Source organism: Pelmatolapia mariae, linkage group LG3_W, assembly GCF_036321145.2.
Source record: "Pelmatolapia mariae isolate MD_Pm_ZW linkage group LG3_W, Pm_UMD_F_2, whole genome shotgun sequence".
NCBI classification, from domain to species: Eukaryota; Metazoa; Chordata; class Actinopteri; order Cichliformes; family Cichlidae; genus Pelmatolapia; species Pelmatolapia mariae.
The window spans coordinates 32,433,619-32,453,052 of record NC_086229.1 but is presented as its reverse complement, the minus strand read 5'-3'; the positions used below and the strand labels follow the sequence as shown (position 1 = coordinate 32,453,052).

The 19,434-nt window shown below is 45.8% G+C and overlaps 1 protein-coding gene across 3 annotated transcripts; it reads left to right on the top strand.

Moving 5' to 3' along the window:
- Positions 1-9: 9 nt before the first annotated feature.
- On the top strand, positions 10-18,272 carry LOC134624386 (phosphatidylinositol 4,5-bisphosphate 3-kinase catalytic subunit alpha isoform-like). 3 transcript variants are annotated; one of them, XM_063469364.1, is made up of 30 exons: positions 10-3,225; positions 3,974-5,072; positions 5,149-5,241; positions 6,471-6,594; positions 6,821-6,924; positions 7,003-7,165; positions 7,247-7,456; positions 9,659-9,726; positions 9,879-10,007; positions 10,087-10,140; positions 10,466-10,575; positions 10,655-10,796; positions 11,087-11,172; positions 11,269-11,374; positions 12,063-12,215; positions 12,296-12,427; positions 12,848-12,972; positions 13,285-13,366; positions 13,456-13,620; positions 13,784-13,887; positions 13,973-14,072; positions 14,468-14,539; positions 14,621-14,727; positions 14,985-15,106; positions 15,184-15,262; positions 15,334-15,504; positions 15,580-15,697; positions 15,773-15,924; positions 15,999-16,147; positions 16,845-18,272. In XM_063469364.1, the coding sequence occupies exons 4-30, from the start codon at positions 6,510-6,512 to the stop codon at positions 16,967-16,969; spliced, it is 3,213 nt and encodes a 1,070-aa protein (XP_063325434.1). In that variant the 5' UTR covers positions 10-3,225; positions 3,974-5,072; positions 5,149-5,241; positions 6,471-6,509; the 3' UTR covers positions 16,970-18,272. The 3 variants fall into 3 exon arrangements, with proteins under 3 accessions (XP_063325434.1, XP_063325433.1, XP_063325432.1); XM_063469363.1 differs by having other exon boundaries at positions 3,974-5,241; XM_063469362.1 differs by lacking the exons at positions 3,974-5,072; positions 5,149-5,241.
- The last annotated feature ends 1,162 nt before the right edge of the window (positions 18,273-19,434 follow it).

The following is a 19,434-nucleotide window of genomic DNA, read 5'->3' as shown; positions in this document are numbered from 1 at the left end:
CCACTCACTAACACACACACACACACACACGTGCAGTCATGTCGGGGTTAACAGGACGGCGTTCCAGCTCCTGCGTTTTCTGATCAGCTGATGCTTCAGAGACACTCGCTGTGCCCTCCTGCTCGTCCTCCTTCATGTACCTGTGGTACTGTTGTACTGCAGTATTTGTGGTACTGTGCACTGATGAAAGGTGTGTGTGTGTGTGTGTGTGTGTCCAAGTACTTACAGTATCTGACAAAAGTGAGCACACCCTGACATTTCTGTAAATATTGTGTCAGATCTTTTCATGTAGATATGACACTTTGATACAGTCAGTGTGCAGCTTGTATAACAGTGTAAATTTGCTGTCACCTCAAAATAAATCAACTCACAGCCATTAATGTCTAAACCACTGGCAACAAAAGAGAGGTGAAAATGTCCAAACTGTGCCCAAAGGGTCAGTATTATGTTTGGCCACCATTATTTTCCAACACTGCCTCAACTCTGTTGGTCATGGAGTTCACTGGAGCTCCACAAAGTGCCACTGAATCCTCTCCCACTCCTCCACGATGACATCATGGAGCTGGTGGATGTTAGGCTATGTTCACACTGCAGGTGAAAGCGCATCAAATCCGATTTTTTTTGACCCTATGCGACCCATATCCGATCTTGGTATGACAGTGTGAACAGCACAAATCCGATATTTTCAAATCCGATCTGGGTCACTTTGGTATGTGGTACTGAATCCGATACATATCCGATGTTTTAGAAAGCGACTGCTGTTTCAACGGTCATGTCACATTAAATCCGTCTTTTACGTCACTGACACGAGACAGACGCCGATTATCAGCGCCGGAGAAGACATCGTGAACGCTTCCTGGCCACCCAGTGTAGATGTTAGTGAAACTGTTTGGAAGACAACGTTGGAGAAACGTGAACATTTTATTTGTACTGTATAATCTGCAGATTCTGACAGAAATCTGCAACTATCCTTTGAAGCACCGCTCCTCTAAAACAGCAATAAGAATAATTATTAGGTTATCTACATTATTATGTAAATAATAAAATAACTTAAAGCAAAAATTGGGAAACGTAAAGTCCGAAGTCTTTATATTAAGGGTCATCAGTCAAACAATATTGTTTGCTCTGGGTCTAAACAGAGCGCGTTGTGTGTGACGTCTTCTTTTGCGCATGCGGGCCGCTTTGAGGGTTCACACTAGAGCGCGTTTGCTGTTGCATTTTATTTGTAGTGTGAACAAGCAGACAAAAAAATCGGATTTGATCAAAAAATCGGAATTGAGCATTAAGACCTGCAGTGTGAACGTAGCCTTAGAGACCTTGCACTCCTCCACCTTCCATTTGAGGATGCCCCACAGATGCTCGGTAGGGTTTAAGCCTGGAAACATGGTTGGCACTGGTCTGAGCACTGACAGGCTGACCCTCCACACCTCCAACCTCTGCAGCAATGCTGGCAGCACTCATACATCTGTTTTCAAAGACAACCTCTGGATATGACACTGAGCACGTGCACTCAGCTTCTTTTGTCGACCATGGCGAGGTTTGCTCTGAGTGGAACCTGTCCTGTTAAACTGCTGGATGGTCTCGGCCACTGTGCTGCAGCTCAGTTCAGAGTGTTGGCGAGTCACATGACACCAGGGAGGGAAAATGGCTAATTGGGCATAGTTTGGACATTTTCATCTATGGGTGTACTTACTTTTGTTTCCCAGTGATTCAGTCAGTAATGGCTGTGTGTGGAGTTATTTAGAGGTGACAACAAATGTACACTGTTGCACAAGCTGATTACTTTACATTGTATCAAAGTGTCAGATCTACATTGTTTTCCCGTGAAAAGATGTAAAAAAATATCTACAAAAATGTGAGGGTGGGCTCACTTCTGTGAGATACTGTGTGTGTGTGTGCGAGTGTGTAGGTGTGGAGGACAGTGATGATGATGGGTGGTGTCAGCAGGTCAGCTCCAGGCAGCAGAGGCTTTGTCAGAAACCGATGGACGAGTCAGAGTTGATGGTTTGAAACTCCTCCTTCTTTGAGAGCCCCTCCCACTGCCCCGAGGAGGTTTCTTCCTGTTTAAAGGGAGTTTTTCCTCCCCACTGTCCCGCCGTATGAAGCACTCGGAGGCGACTGTTGTGATTTGTGCTGCAAAGTAATCGTCCAAGGTGTCCCGATGATGTGTTTCAGTGTGGCTGCTGAGGAAGAGGAGTTGCTTCATCAATTTGAACTGTAGCTCAGGATCAGCAGACTCGGTCCTCACCATGGATACAGGCAGCAGCCATGACAGCTGACGCTGCAGTGTGACAGATCCGGGAGAGCAGGTCAGGCTGGACCCACTGTGGCCCCTGTGTTCACACACACACACACACACACACACACACACACACACACACACACGCAGCCTGTAACACAGTAACCCTGAACGTGCCTTACTGGCCTCACCTGACGGTGTGGGCGTGGCCTAACGGTCGCACCTGGGACTGTTTGTATTAGCCGTCCAGATGCAAATGCTGATGCTGAAGAGTAGAGTCTAATAAATTAATAAAGCCTTACAGACTGATGTTTGTGTGGTCCCTCTGTGTTTGCTGTCTCTCTGTGGGGGTCTGACGTCACACACAGTGCATGCTGGGATACTGGGTCAGGCTGACAGATGGAGAGAAAACAGCAAAATCAGAGAAAGGAGAATATCTAATCCTTAATCCAGCGAGCCCCGCCCCCTGCACACACACACACACACAATCCTGGAAACAAACACAGGATTAAGATTAACTGATGATCTTTAAATCGGTCAAAATTTGAATGGACTTTGGTTCACAGCTTGCTCTGCTCCTCTAAAGCTGACCTTTGACCTGCAGCTCAGCAGTCAGCTCCTCCTCCCTGTGAGGCTGCTGGCCCTTTAAGAGAGGAAGGGCACAGGATGAGCCCCCCCCCCACACACACGCACACACACATACACACACACACACCCTCCTCCTCCTCAGCCGCACATTGTTCTGTGGCTCCGGGAGAAGCCACTTCCTCCTCCTGCTGCTGCTGCTGCTGCTCAGCCCGCTGCGAACGGACTGACAGACAGTTTCAGTGCCTCAGACGGAGGGACGGCGTCTGTCTGTGTGTCCGACGGGATCAGCTGAGGGGGGCGGACACGTGAGCACAGACCAAGACTCGCAGACAGACGAACAGACTGGACGAATGGACTGACAGGATGCGGCACCGCTGGACCCTCGGGCTCGCCCCCAGGTAGGAACAAAGACTCTCCTCCTTTTTTCATGGATGCTCCCACTCCTGTTGTCATGGTAACCATTTCCTAGTCTGAGGTCACGGAGAGGAGGAGGGCTGGTTTGTTACATCAGCCGGCGCTTCCTGTTTTTACCTGTGTGATGTCATCAGTCAGTGGGATGTCCGCGGGTCACGTGACTGTAGAGCTTTTGTTTGTTTAAACCGCAGCTGAGATTTTCAAAATAAACAAACAGCATAATCAGCTTCCTGCTGACCCAAGCCTCGTGATCGATGAAGGTCCACACTTACATAATAAAGCATTCTGACTCTGAACTTTATTTATTTAGTCTGAGAAACAAAACTCCATTTACAACTTTTAATCTTTTTAGAACTTTATTGTGAAAATTCCTCAAACCTGTTTGTAAAATATATTAAAAAAATGTTTATTTTATCCTGAAATCAGGTCATTTTGTTTGACATGTTTGTGCTGATTGTTAGGACATCACCGTGAAACAACAACAGCAGAGTTCTTGTTCAGATTGTGAAAAACTGTTTACACCTCTCTGAGGTTCTCTGTCAGATTATTGTGAGGTTGGGGTGGATGCATCTCTCTGTGAGGTTCTCTGGGGTTCCCTCTGTATCTCTTTATGTGTGGTTCTGTCAGAAATGTTCTCCTGTCCGTTAGATCAGAGTCTGGGACGTGTGTTTGGACCTCCTCAGGTCTTTGTTGGTTGTTCAGAATCTTTGGCTGGTTTGTTTTTATCCTCAGTGATGCTTTGACCTCTGACCTCTCGGCGCTTCATTCATCGTCATGTTTCTGCCCATGGTGACCTACGGGATTCAAACCAGCAGCCCTGGTTCACAGGACACTTCCTCTCAGTCTGGCTGGCCTCAAACAGCTGATCAGCTCCTCCATCTTCTCCTCTGCAGGAGTCTGTAACACAGTAACAGTGTGAGCGCCTCACAGCAGGAGCTGACCTCTGACCTCTGATCGCCTCATCATGCTCTGAGACTCTGAGAGAAATAACTGCTGTTGCGTTAAAGCAGCCGGTCAACAGGAAAACAACCCCAGGAAGTCTGCTTCCTCACACACACACGCACCCCTGCTTTGTCCTGACTGTGTGTGTGTGTGTGTGCGTGTGTGTGTGTGTGTCCTATTTCCTTTGTTTGACAGCCTGGTTGGAAAAACAACAACAACAGTACATGAGGATATCTGTGACGGTTCTCAGTCACCCAGGATGACTCTTAAGTTAAATCATGGTTTTAGCTGCACACTTGCATGAAGAGGCGGGGCCGGCAGCATCTGACCAATCTAAAAGGAGCGTTTCATAGATCACATGACCCTTCTTTCACTACTCCACAGATGTTATCAGATGCCGATTAAAGACATGTAATCTAACAGAGAATGATCTGAGAGAGAGCACAAAGGGTTGATTCTGTTCATCTGGATGTTTTCAGTGGGAGAAACGTTTCATCATCATCATCAGGTGACTTCTTCAGTCTCAGCTGACTGCAGGTTTTCTTTAAACAGGACGTTTGCACAATGACTGAAACCAGCACCACTGAAGGAACAATGGGCTGTGAGGTCAGTTTATGATCATTAATATGCAAACTGACCACTGATCAACAGCTATGAGTACCATTCACAGAGAGCTGATCAAAAGCTGACCTCACAGCGTTCGAGGATGTGCTTACGTGGATGACTGAGCATGATCAAGACATTTTAACAGGGTGCACCTTTAAGACAAACTGTCTGTATGATCAGCTCGGTCACCTACAACATCTCCAAGTTTCTGGCTTTGATCGTCAACCTGCTGCTGGGCAGCTCTGAACACCACATCCAGAACACCCTGGATTTTGTTGAGAAGGTGAGAGATGTCATTATGGAGGCAGATGAAACCATGGTCTCGTACGACGTTACATCTCTCTTCACTTGCATCCCAGTCACTGAAGCGTTGGAGGTAGTTCGTAAGAGATTACAGGATGACACCACTCTCAGCATGGACCAAGTGTGCTTGAGCTGTGTCTTCATTGCGTGTAAGAGTCTATCGTGTCTCTGTGTTTATGTCTCCATGTTTGTCTCTCGCTCCCTCGTCCCTTTGTGTCTTAGTCGTGTCACTGTTTCCTCACCTGTTTCCCCTGTTCCTCTCTTTGTGTCTCACCTTCGACTCTCTGTTTATCCATCTCCGTTGATGTGTCAAGCCTGTGTGTCTTAAGTCTGCCTCTCAGTGTTTCCTGTTTTATTTTGACGGTCTTGCGTCCCACGTTCGGTGTTGTGGTTTTTGCCTCCCCGTCTCATTTAGTCTAATTTGTTCCAGCTGTTTTTCCGTGTGTTTCTTCCTTTGTCATCCTCTCCTGTGTGTATACATTGTGTTATTTTCCACTGATTCCTCGTCAGTGCATCTGCAAATCTCCAGCGGTCCCTCCTTTTGTTTCTCGATAAATTCCAGTCTTCCAGGTTTTCCAATTATTTCTGTTTAAGTTTCCCCAGTCTAGGTTGTCATGGTTGTTTATTGTGGTTTATGCTTGCTTTTAGCCATAATAAACGTCTTGCTTTTGGTTAAACCCAGCCTCCTCTCCTAAATCGCCTCGTTGTCTGCTTCACTGATAAAATATTTCCCTGTTTTTAGCGAACATCAGATCACCTGTGCTCATATAACACACATTAGCCCTTCCACTTTACCTGTGGACCAATACAAACGCTCAGTCAGTGAAGCTGCTCTGTTCAGCATCTATTCACTTCAGCTGAGAATCATGTGACCCAGCAGCTGTAGCACCTGTTTTTTCCCAGGTGTTCTCATATGGGCGTGGCCCGTCATGTGACACTTTCATTATGATGTATGTAACATGTTACCATAGAAACTCATACTGATATTTAGGAGCCCTCACAGAGGATGATATTTCTTATAATCGCAGCTGTTCATAGACAAACTCATCCTCTGAATATCGTTACGGCTCGTAATAGGACGAGGAGGACACAACACCTGCTCACTCTCTGATAAACCTCCTATTATCAAAGAAGACAACACCCAAACAAAGTACGAAGGCTGGGTAGCAAAGGAGAGGGGGCGGGGCTAAAGAGGAGGCCACACACCTTCACAGGTGTTGTGTCCAAGATGTGATCAAAATTAGTCTCACTTTCTTGTTTTATCAAGTCTAGTTTCAGGTTATGTGACTCCGCCCACAGGTACAGGCCTCACCCATTCAAACAGTTGCATCTGTTCCAGAGTGACCTCTGACCCCTGCAGCTCTCTCTCTTTTCACAGGTAGCCCAGCACTGAGGTGAGGTGTGACTGTTGGTTACCATGGTGCCCAGGCCATCGTCAGGGGAACTATGGGGGCTCCACCTGATGCCCCCCCGGATCCTGGTGGACTGCTGCCTGCCTAACGGTACACCCACGGGTGGATGTAAGCTTGGGAGTAGCTCTGTGACGTCATGATGTCGGACAACGGGTGCCATCATGACGTCACAGCTTTGTTTTTAAGACTGAAAACAGGCTTCACTCGTACAGGCTTACCTTCGTCCTCTTTCAGCTCACCTTTAATATTTGTGTTTCTGTTGTATTTCTGTGGCGTTTCCATGGCATTTTCATGGTGTTTCCATGACATTCTTCAGGTATGATGGTTAGCCTGGAGTGTCTGAGGGAAACTCCTCTCATCAGTATCAAGCAGCAGCTCTTCTCCGAGGCCAGGAAGTACCCCCTATACCACCTGCTGCAGGTAAACACTCTTAACTTTGACCCCACCCCCTCCTTCTATCTCACGTCCAACTATAAATTCTGGTCTCCGATTGGCCAGGAGGAGTCGTGCTACATCTTTGTGGGCGTGACCCAGGAGGCTGAGAGGGAGGAGTTTTACGATGAGACGAGGCGGCTGTGCGACCTGCGCCTGTTCCACCCCATCCTTAAGGTCATCGAGCCACTCGGCAACCGTGAGGAGAAAATCCTGAACCGTGAGATCGGTAAGGGAGCGCCCCATCACATGTAATCACACTATGACCTCATAGTCACGTCATCAACCCTTTAGACTCCTCCCCCCACAGGTTTCGCCATCGGGATGCCGGTCTGCGAGTTTGAGATGATGAAGGACCCGGAGGTCCAGGACTTCCGCCGTTCCATACTGAGCGTGTGCAGAGAGGCCATGGAGGAACGGGAAGGAGGGGGGGCCCACAGCCAGGCGCTCTACGTTTACCCCCCCAACGTGGAGTCCAGTCCCCAGCTGCCCCAGCACATCTATAGCAAGCTGGACAAAGGTACTCCTAAACCTGCTGGGCCCAGAAGCACCCTATACCTGTCATTATTACTGAAACACTCTCACACACGACTGAAAAACCAAGGCATGTCAGTTGAACAGGAAGCCGTTTCAGTTGAACAGGAAGTTGTTTCTTGACAAGGAAACTGAAGGAAAAAGTGGTAGATTTCAAACAAACCACTACACAGATGTCTACTCAGCAGCCTGCCTACGTGAAGCAGCTGCATTACTTAACAATATATAAGCCTCAGCATAAGTCAAAATTTAGAATAGCAGACGGGCATTATCCTGGTTAACTTTTTTGGCATATGTGCTTTTTGTCTTTTTCAGCAAAGAAAAAAATATCTTAAAATCATTAATAAAACCAGGGAGAGAAGGCTTAGCGTTCCTCCATTTAGCACAATGGATATGATATTTACTCAAAAGTATGATGATGTTAATAATGTCTGAGACACCCAATGCTAGGTGATTCATATAAAAAATTATGATGTAATTCAAATAGTGGCACATCATTAATATTTAGGGAAATCAATTTTTTAAGTTGCACCATATGCATTGTGTGATAGGGCATAGAAAAAAGATGTTGTAGGGTTTCATTTTCATCAGTACAAAAAGAACACTGATCCACCTCAAAGCCAAATCTCTTTTTTAGAAATTCTGCCACAGGATTCATTTTGTTTATTACTTTAAGTGTGTTTCTTTAACTTTAGGTAGAATAGACTATTTCATAAATTTTTAGTATGCTTTATCCAGTGTATGAAATAACTAAATTAGAACCATGCAATGTAACCATTCTGTTGTAACTATGAAATATTTTGTCTTTGAGGAAACTACTAATAAATTTATTATTGCATTTTTATCAAACAGCTGACATTGCCCTAGCAATAAATTTGGGAGCACTGATGAGAAATTATTGTATATCATAAAATTATTAATCAAATGAAGCAGAGGCAGTGGGACCAGTTTACAAAATGTGTTATATTCTCTTTGAGAACAGTTTAGACAATATTTTTCTGAAAGGTCTGTGTAACTTAGAATGACACCGTTATCATCCAACAAATCTGTTATGAATATAATCTTTTTGTTTAAACCAGTCGCTCTTGAAAATTGATTTTTGATTAAGTGTTATTACCCTATTATTCCATAAGGTTTAATCATGGGGAGAAGTTGTGGGTAAATCTCATTTTCCCAAAAAAGTCTGTTTTGGAAAGTTCGATATCTTTATCAGGATTTTATTTACCTCAGAATCACATTTCAAAATAAAGTCTAATCCTCCTATTTTATTAAACAAGGATCATGGGATGTGGAGCTAAGTAGAGTCTGGCTGTGACAGACAAGATTTTAACCGTTTAATTCTAAGGGTGCAACCATAAATTCAAATTCTGGAGGTTTGATATTTTATTGTATTCCTTCACAAGCTGAGATCTTTCAATGTAATGGGTTTTATTCCTCCACAAAAATTGGAAAATAACTGTGTTAATGTTTTTAGAGGAGATACTGTATATAAAGAGTGACAAGGATAAATCAATCTGGAGATGCCTTCAGCTTTAGATGGGATGTTTCTGCCAAAAATAGCGAGGTCTCTGATTAACCAGTGGCTAAGTGATTTCTTCATCTCCATGATACAGTTAGAAATATTGGTGTCTTCTCTGCTAACTGGGTTTTTTAGATATTATCAGCCCTATATATTTAACTTTAGGTTCAACTCTAACCAAAGCTATTGAGGAGTCAGAGCTTGTATGAATCGGGAGAAGTTCACATTTTTTGATACTGAGAGATAAACGAGAAGCTTTAGAGAAAATTTAGTTTTCTCTACCACGTATTTCACTTTAATAAAAATAGATGTATCATCTGCGAATTGACTTATTTTGAAGTCTTTATTAAAAATTGATTGTCGTTAGAATGTTTGATTAATAGTGTTAACAACTGAGTTGCCAATATAAAAAGCTTAGGGGAAACAGGACATACTTGCCGAATTCCCTGTTACACGTAGCAGTACTGGTTTTACTTTATTGTATTTATCCGAGACACCTTAGTAGTGTGTGTGAGAGCGTTTCAGTAACAATGTCCCTTACGGCACCTCATACTCCTGTACCTGTCTACCTGTCACACACCTGTCTCATTGGGCCCAGAACCTGCTTACCTGGGTCTCTTCCTGTTTCACTCTCTATACCTGTCTGACTTCCTGTACCCGTCTGTGCAGGGCGCCTGATTGTGACCATCTGGGTGATCGTGTCTCCATCAAACTCCAAACAGAAGTACACCTTGAAGGTAAACCTGGACACTGAGCTGGTTCCTGAAACAATCAGAACAGGAGGTGAGGTAGTCACCAGGTGTGTGTGTGTGTGTGTGTGTGTGTGTGTGTGTGTGTGTGTGTGTGTGTGTGTGTGTGTGTGTGTGTGTGTGTGTGTGTGTATGTGCAGGTTAGTCATGACAGTTTACCTGAGCAGCTGATCGCCGAGTCCATCAGGAAGAAAAGCCGATCGATGCACCTTTCACCTCAGCAGCTCCGCCTCTGCGTTCAGGAGTACCAGGGCCAGTACATCCTCAAGGTACGCCTGTCTGTCTGTGTCCACCTGTCTGCCTCCACACCTGTCGACTCACCCGTCTCCCTCCCTGTGTGCCTCTCAGGTGTGTGGCTGCGATGAGTACCTGCTGGAGAAGTTTCCTCTCAGTCAGTATAAGGTAACAGCTGATCCTGTGGCTGTCACTGCACCTGTCACAGTTTGTCCTACACCTGACCGACCGGCTGTCCATAGTTCACATTAATGTCACATACAGGACAGGTGAGACTGTCCAGCATGAGCTTGTTGAGATTTTTCTGAGAGTGTCAGGTTAGAATGAATCCAAACACAGAGGGCGGAGCTGATTTGGAGGGGTGCGCTGTAACCAATCATCAGGGACATACCTGCTGAAGCCTCAGCACTCTCTGCTGGCTCTCTGATCCACGTCTGATTAAAGTGTCATCCAGGATTAGGTGATCTTCAGTTCCTCACCTGTGTGTCTGCAGTACATCCGCTCCTGCATCATCGTGGGACGTCTTCCTCACCTGATGCTCGTGTCCAAAGACAGCCTCTACTCTCAGCTTCCCGCCTCAGGCTTCGTCACGCCTTCCTACAGGTATGGCAGCCGCAGGTATCACACCTGCAGGTATCACAGGACACAGGACAGGAGGTGACTTGAGCTGTGTGTGTTTCAGCCGTCGGACTCCTCAGCCGTCTCCCTGTCCAGGAGGAGGCGACGGTTCTCCTCCTCGCTCCTTGTGGGCCTTCAACACTCTGCTGAGAGCTCGGCTACTCTGCGCCACGTACGTGAACGTGAACATCAGAGACATCGATAAGGTGAGTCGGTACTCGCTGCCTGGACCTGCTTCATCACATGTGGGGTCTAACACAGGTGTTATCATTATCAAGCATCAGCCCTGACTCCAGTAATTATCACCTGCTTTGAGAAGCTTTAATGTTCAAAGAAGGACTCACAGGGTCGTAGCAGGAGGAGACCCAGGACTCTGCAGAGGTTCTCAGCTGGAGAGAGAGGACTGGATGTTTGGGTGGATGGTTGGATCAGCCCCACCCTTGCATGTGATATGAATCCAAAACATCAGATAGGATTTTCTTGTGTGTGTGTGTAGATCTATGTGAGGACAGGGATCTATCATGGAGGAGAGCCGCTCTGTGACAACGTCAACACCCAGAGAGTGCCCTGCTCCAACCCCAGGTACGACACACCCAGACACACACCTTAAAACATCTGCCCCCCTCCTGTCGGTCCTTTTACCTGGCTGTCTGCTCACCTTCACCTGTCTGTCTTCAGGTGGAATGAGTGGCTGACCTATGACATCTACCTGGCTGACCTCCCTCGTTCAGCCAGACTCTGCCTGTCTATCTGCTCTGTGAAGGGAAGGAAAGGAGCTAAGGAGGTAGGAAAGAAGGGAGTACAGGTGATCTGTGTAGTAAGACTGCCTGGCTGAACCTGTCTCAGGTTGTTTCTCAGGACTCAAGTACGCAAGTCCGTACTCGTCCCACTCGTACCTCTGAAGTTCCCACGGGAATCTGGAGTTCCTGAGAACTGGAGGACGCGGCGCGATCGTTCTGATGTTGGAACGGACGTGCACTTGATGACATCATCACCGCACTTTAATTTAACTGTGATTGATATGCGCAATGGAAATTACACATGATATAAAAAACTGCAAAATTGGCAAAATTCCCTTTTACATATCATCTGCTTCATAGATGTGAACAGCTAAAAACTACACATGTATGAACAGCTCTGCTTATTCAATAGAAACAAACAGGTTAGAAAGCTTTTATTTTATTTTAGTAGATACTTAAACCTGCAACAGACAGCTGCTGGGGTTTGGAGGAGAACTGAACTAATACTTCAAATATAATCAGATCATTGTTGGAGCAGCCTTCAGGATCTCCTCGTATCAACATGCTGCTTTTGTTTCCTCCTGGATTTAATTACTCTTATTGTTAAATTTAACTCAGAGTCAGCTGTTTAAATAAGAACAGCACATTTTACATCAGGTGAAATGACCATCGATGCATGCTTGATAAAAGGGGAGGAGCCAGGACTGATCCTTTGTCTCACCTGTCTCACAGGAGCACTGCCCTCTGGCCTGGGGGAATGTAAACCTGTTCGACTACAAGGACATCCTGGTCTGTGGTAAGGTGGCTCTCAGCCTGTGGCCCGTTCCTCATGGCCTAGAGGACCTGCTCAACCCCATTGGAGTCGCGGGTTCAAATCCCAACAAGGTACCCAACCAGTTCTCTCAGACAGTAGAAATGTGTCTGATCCTGAAGTGAGTATTTAATGATGGTGTTGTGGTCTGCAGGAGACCCCGTGTGTGGAGCTGGAGTTCTCCTGGTTCAATCAGATCGTTGTTTTTCCTGACGAGCAGCAGATTGAAGAGCACGCCAACTGGACCATCAGCAGAGAGCTGGGCTACAACTACTGCCACGGCCTGGTAACTACAACATGAAAAACTCCCTCTCTGCCCCCTGAGCTTTGGTGTGTTTGTGAAATTCTCCAGACCACGTCCTCTACAGAGGTCATCTATCTATCTATCGATAGTGGTTTCCTGTGTGCTTGCCTTCCATTAACAGTGCTCTTCTTCAGGGTCTTCATCAAAGTGAACACAGTTGCTTTCCAGCTGTTTTGCCTTTGGCTTCTTTTTGCCTCTTTGGGAATTGTGGTGTAATCTTTATAGGTTTCATCTCGACCGAAGAGCAGCAGCAGTCCTGAATGTCCCTGTGCAGTTTGTGTTTCCGATGTTGTTGTGTGTTTTAGTTTGTCAGTGCTTACCTGTGACTCAGGTCCAAATACAGAAGACTCAGCGATTGCCTCAGACGACCCGTCTCTCACCCGTCTCTAACCTCTCCCTCAGAGCAGCCGTTTGGCCTGTGACAGCAGTGTTTCATCAGGCGATGCCGAGCAGCTTCGCTCTCTCTGCTCCAAAGATCCGCTGTACGAGCTCTCGGAGCAGGAGAAGGACTTCCTCTGGAGACACAGGTGAGAATGAATGTAACGGAGTGAACACCCTGCAGGTGTATTTTTGGAGGCATGTCCTCTGAACGGTGTAACGTTCTGAACCCACAGTTAAACATCTGATCCAGGTATATTTGAACAGGTTTAAATAGTCCCAGATTTACCTAACATGATCTTTGACACAGAAACTTTCTGGACCTTTCTGTCTGTCTGATTTTAGATGTCTGCCAGCTTCACGTGACTCTCTCTGTTTGTGCATGTTCCTGTCCACCTGCCTTGTCTACCTGTCTCTCCCCATTTGTCTACCTGTGTCTCTACCTGTCTGTATCTCTGCAGACATTACTGTGTAAACATCCCAGAGTCTCTCCCTAAGCTGCTTCTTTCTGTCAAATGGAACTCCAGAGACGAAGTTTCTCAGGTACCGAACGTCCCATCACAGTCAGGGAAAAATGCTTCAAGCCCTCACTTTGACTCACCTGTCTCTCTGTCACCTGTCCCCTCCCTCAGATGTACTGTCTGTTGAAGGAGTGGCCTCTGATGGAGCCCGAGTCGGCTCTCGAGTTGTTGGACTGTAACTTTCCTGACCCGATGGTCCGAGAGTTTGCGCTGCGCTGCCTCGTGCAGGGCCTGACGGATGACAAGCTGTCGCAGTACCTGTTGCAACTTGTACAGGTGCGTCTGGTAATGGTAAATGGTCTGCACACCTGCTGCTGTGTGCCTCACACAGATTCCTCTGCAGCACACTGTAGACACACCTGGACTCCTCACCTGTCTGTGTACTGCCTCACATACATACACTTATCTTTCGTCTTTTGTCTCATGGTCTTTTCTGCAGGTGTTGAAGTATGAGATGTACCTGGACAATCCTTTGGCCCGTTTCCTGATAAAGAAAGCTCTGACCAATCAGAGGATAGGGCACTTCTTCTTCTGGCACCTGAAGTGAGTGCAAATGTCCTGGTGTTTACCTGAGGGATCTAACCCGTCTGTTTGGCCATTTTTAATCTAACAGGAAGTGTTCTCACAGGTCAGAGATGCACAACAAGACGGTTTCCCGACGCTTCGGTCTGCTGCTGGAAGCTTTCTGCAGAGCCTGCGGGATGTACCTGAAACACCTGAACAGACAGGTGAGCCTGACACACCTGGTCTTCTGAGTCCAGTTCAGCATGAGCTCCTCATCTAGTTTTTCTTAACCTAAGATCATCACCACACAACAAAAGTGGCTCTTAATCCAGGATTTATCAGTCTACCTGTGAGTTCACAGGAACCAGGAAGCCTTGGAAGACCAATCAGAAGCATGGACACATATACTCACAGGAAGTATCCTGGGAAAATATTAGGAGGTTAAACACAGAATAGAGTGTGAAAATAACACAGAGGAGCAGAGTGAAACAGCAGTGTCAGTGATTAACGAAGCTTCTCTCACCTGGTCGTTGTAAAACTGAGCTACTAACACGTGTGTGTGTGTGTGTGTGTGTGTGTGTGTGTGTGTGTGTGTGTGTGTGTGTGTGTGTGTGTGCAGGTAGAGGCCATGGATAAACTGGTGAATCTGACTGACACACTGAAGCAGGAGAAGAAGGACGAGACTCAGAAAGTATGAAAACAAACAAAGCAACTTAAATCTGGCCTGTGATTGGCTGACGCTGACGTGTGTTTCTGTACGATTGGTTGTCAGACTCAGATGAAGTTTCTGGTTGAGCACATGTCTCGTCCAGATTACATGGAAGCTCTGCAGGGATTCGTCTCTCCACTGAATCCAGTTCACCAGCTGGGAAATCTCAGGTAGGCGTAACTGGTTAAATAACTGCATAACTTCCTCCCTGACCGATCATTGCATGACCAGATCTTTTAGTGTGTGTGACTATGACTAAGATCAGTCTGGAAGGGACAGGGACAGAGAGAGTAGCGACAGTTTATTTATCTGCATCTGCATATTGACTGACTTGTTTTATTCTTTAAAGATCTTCCTGACAGCGTGTTTTCAGGCTTAAAAAACAACAAAGTAAAACAATGTTTTAAAAAGTGTTGTGTGCTTTTAGGCTGGAGGAGTGCAGGATCATGTCCTCGGCAAAGCGCCCCCTGTGGCTGAACTGGGAAAACCCTGACATCATGTCCGAGCTTCTCTTCACCAACAACGAGATCATCTTCAAGAACGGAGATGGTAACGACGCTAACTGTATTACTGCTGTTCACAGCTGTGCCAGGGCACTGTGGGTAATGTAGTGTGTTCTGTTACAGACCTGCGTCAGGATATGCTAACGCTGCAGATTATTAAAATCATGGAGAACATCTGGCAGAACCAGGGTCTGGACCTGCGGTGAGAACCCGTGACATTAGCTGTGACATCACACCAACACCTGGCTAACGGAGCGTGTGTTTGTGTATTAGCATGTTGCCCTATGGATGCCTCTCCATCGGTGACTGCGTGGGTCTGATCGAGGTCGTGAAGAACAGCTTCACCATCATGCAGATTCAGTGCAAGGGGGGCCTGAAGGGGGCGCTGCAGTTCAACTCCAACACGCTGCATCACTGGATCAAAGACAAGAACCGCGGCGAAGCGTGAGCTCACCTGTCTGAAGACCTGTTTGCATGAACACCTGTCTGCCCTCTGCTCACTTCCTGTCTGTCCCACAGGTACGATCGGGCCATCGACCTGTTCACGCGCTCGTGTGCGGGTTACTGCGTTGCCACGTTCATCCTGGGAATCGGAGACCGCCACAACTCCAACATTATGGTGAAAGAGAACGGACAGGTGAGCCTCTGACCCCACGCCCTGACAGCGCTTCCTGGGACTGCAGCCGCCTAACTCTTTGTCTGCCTCCTCCAGCTGTTCCACATTGACTTTGGTCACTTCCTGGATCACAAGAAGAAGAAGTTTGGCTACAAGAGGGAGCGCGTACCCTTTGTCCTTACTCAGGACTTCCTCATCGTCATTAGTAAAGGCATCCAGGAGTCCACCAAGACCAAGGAGTTCGAGAGGTGCCCTGTCCCTCCTCTTTGCACCTCCTGCTGTCTCCCTCTGAGCCCGCCTCACTCTCTGTCTTCCTGTTTAGGTTCCAGGAGATGTGCTACAAAGCATACCTCGCCATCCGTCAGCACGCCAGCCTCTTCATCAATCTCTTCTCCCTTATGCTGGGTTGCGGGATGCCTGAACTGCAGAGCTTTGATGACATTGCCTACCTGAGAAAAACCCTGGCCCTGGGTAAGACTGGGGAGACGGACGGGCAGGAGACAGGTGGTATTATGATGCTGTAGATCAGCGGTCCCCAACCTTTTTTGCACCACGGACCGGTTTATGCCCGACAATATTTTCACGGACCGGCCTTTAAGGTGTCGCGGATAAATACAACAAAATATAACTAGTACCGGTACTGAAAAAAAGAAGATTTATTCATAACACACGTGAAAAAACCCAGGAAAACCGAGTTAACAATAAAAAACGATAACAAAATAACGCTGAACCCTGAAAACCATACATTTCACATCTGAGCCTCAACTCTCGCGGCCCGGTACCAAACGACTCACGGACCGGTACCGGTCCGAGGCCCGGGGGTTGGGGACCGCTGCTGTAGATGTCTAGAACTCCAACAATCCATGGTGGCAGCAGAGTGCCTGTTCTAAGCAACCATCTCCTGTCCTTCCTTAAATTCTAGTCCGTCACAGGGACTCAGTTCAGTACTTGGAACTGTCTGTAACCCATCTGTCTATAGCTGGTCTGTCTAAAAGTCTTTTCTATAACTGGTCTGTCTATAACTGGTCTGTCTAAAAGTCTTTTCTATAACTGGTCTGTCTATAACTGGTCTGTCTAAAAGTCTTTTCTATAACTGGTCTGTCTATAACTGGTCTGTCTAAAAGTCTTTTCTATAACTGGTCTGTCTCTAACCCTGTCTGTAATTCAGAGAAGAGCCAGCAGGAGGCACTGGAGTACTTCACCAAGCAGATGAACGACGCTCACCACGGTGGCTGGAGCACGAAGATGGACTGGATCTTCCACACCATAAGACACATGCCCAATGAGCACTGACACACCCACTCACTCGCCCACACACCCACACTGGTGTGTTTGTTTACTGCACTACTGTGATGATTATGATACTAATGATGATGATGATGATGATGATGACAGACTCGTCATCTGATGTCATAGATTTTCTTTAAAAGTTTTTTGTCCTTGTGTCTTTTGGACGGTTGTCATAGAAACATGAATCTCAGGGTCAAAGGTCAGAGGGGTTTTGAAGATGCCAAAGGCAGGCTGGGAAAAAATGACGATGGTGATGATGAAGGTGACAGTGATGTCACATTAGTCTTCCAATCGGTGCTACTGTTAGCCTGTTAGCTGCTGTGCTTTTCAAAAAGAGTCAAACTTTATTGAGCGAAATTTTATTGACAAGCAGCTGTAACTTTATAAAATGTTATTTTTGAGTGACTTAACTTTATTGAAACCAGCAAAGTGAACACTGTGGTCACTGTGAGAGCAATAAAACTTCCAATAACCAATCAATATTTAGATTATGACAATCAGGAGTTCTGACCAGTAGGAAGGCAGAGCTGACCAGCTGTGGGCGGAGTCATTGTGATGATGCAGTCTAGAGACTGAAGTTACCTTCAGAGTTCATTGAAGTATCTTTTGGAGTATTTTGTTGATTTGAACCCACTTAAACAGATTTTTACAATCAGCATATCATCCTCGTTAATCAGGGATCAAAGTACTCGACAATCTGAACCAATCAGCTGCTGCCGTTAGCCCTTAGCTAGTCTACTTAGCATTGTTAGCTGTTGGCTCATGAGTCATGCTGAGATAGTTAGCATTAGCCTGTTAGCTATTAGATAGCTGAGTTGTTGCACTGGATAAAAGAACTGTGGGTAGGTTTAGTTACTATAGTGAAAACCCCATCCCTCTAATCTCATTGGCTGCCAGTTCCTAGGGCGGGGCTACATTCAAATAGTTTTATGTGAAGGTTTTTTCCTGTTCAGGTGAGAGATCAAAGCCCCGCCCCCTGCTGCATGCTAATCATTCATTGCTGACATCATCGACTGTGATGGTTACTATAGTGACTGATAACACACGGGGAGATGTGATGTGTTTGTTTCCATGTGATCAGTATTGATTGTTTTCTGATGTATTAATGATTTTTAAATGATTGGTTTCTTCATGTATTGATTTGTGATGTTATTGATTCTTCTTGACCCTCTGACATAGGAGAGCAGGTCACCTGAAGGGCGGAGCCTGATGTTATAACACCATGCCCAGGCGTTAAAGCACTTATTGATCAGTGTTATTATGGATTATTGTTGTTTCAAAATAAAAGTTTAACTGGTGTACTGTGTGTGTGTATGTGTGTGTGTGTGCTTTACTCACCTGAGACATGTTCAGTTCCTCTGACATCCAGCAGGTGCTGCTGTGACTCTTGAGTTCTAACTGCTCTTTTTTAAAAATGAAATAAATAAAACTAAAATAATAAGATATTTTCTCCATATTTCACATATTTCAAATAAATGCAAATAACTGTGGGTATTAATCAAGCCATGATATATGATATATTTTGACTATTTTTAGAGCAGGTTTGACAAAAACATTAAATATGGGGAAACAAAATTAAAAAAACAATAGAGGAAAAAATGCTGGAAGTAATTCTGAACCACCTGCATGCTCATCCTTTTTCTCAGAATTTAAACCAGTCTCATTATCCCATTTTACTGATATAATAATGCACATGAAACCAACTACATGCCCCTTGGATGTGTTACCTACGCCATTTCTAAGAGATGTGCTGAAGACAGTCGGCCCAAACATCCTCGCTATTTTGAATAGCAGCATCTCAAATGGAACTGTTCCTCATTTGTTTAGACAAGCTGTTGTCCAGCCGCTTCTAAAAAAAACCCCTGGTTTGGACCCGTCAGTTCTTGGCAATTTTAGACCAATCTCCCAGCTGCCATTTTTGTCTAAACGTCTTTGGAAAGTTGTCCTCCACCATAACCTTGTTCTTAGACATATAATATTCTGGATAAATATCAGTCTGATTTTAGATCCTTCCACAGTACAGAGTCTGCTCTATTAAAGGTGTTCAATTATGTGCTTTTAGCTGCTGACTCTGGAAAAAGTAGTTTTAATTCTTCTACACCTGAGTGCAGCATATGACACGTGTCTGTGAAGGTTCTCAGTCATCCAGGCCATCGTAGTCTAAGGAGCTTGGAAAGAAAAGTGTCTGGACTTCCTTGTTGCTTGAAGATGTTTCACCTCTCGCCTGATAAGCTTCTTCAGTTCTAAGAGTCAAAGGTGGAGAGTCCCAGATTTAAGCACTGTGGGAGTAAACCCACCCCCCAAAGAGGGACAAAGGACTCCCTGATGATCCTCTACGTAATCAGATGAGCCAAGGTGTGAAAATGGGTGTGGGTCACAATCAACCAGGGTTTCAGGTGAGCTCATTGTGAAATCTGGCCCCACCCTATCATGTGATTTCCTGAGGTCAGATGGCCCAGTTCAAGCAA

Coding starts and splice junctions, on each gene's coding strand:
- LOC134624386 (XM_063469362.1), top strand. CDS start 6,510: ATGGTGCCCAGGCCATCGTCAGGGGAACTATGGGGGCTCCACCTGATG. Junction 10,797..11,086: donor ACATCAGAGACATCGATAAG/GTGAGTCGGTAC, acceptor GTGTGTGTGTAG/ATCTATGTGAGGACAGGGAT. Junction 14,540..14,620: donor AGAAGGACGAGACTCAGAAA/GTATGAAAACAA, acceptor ATTGGTTGTCAG/ACTCAGATGAAGTTTCTGGT.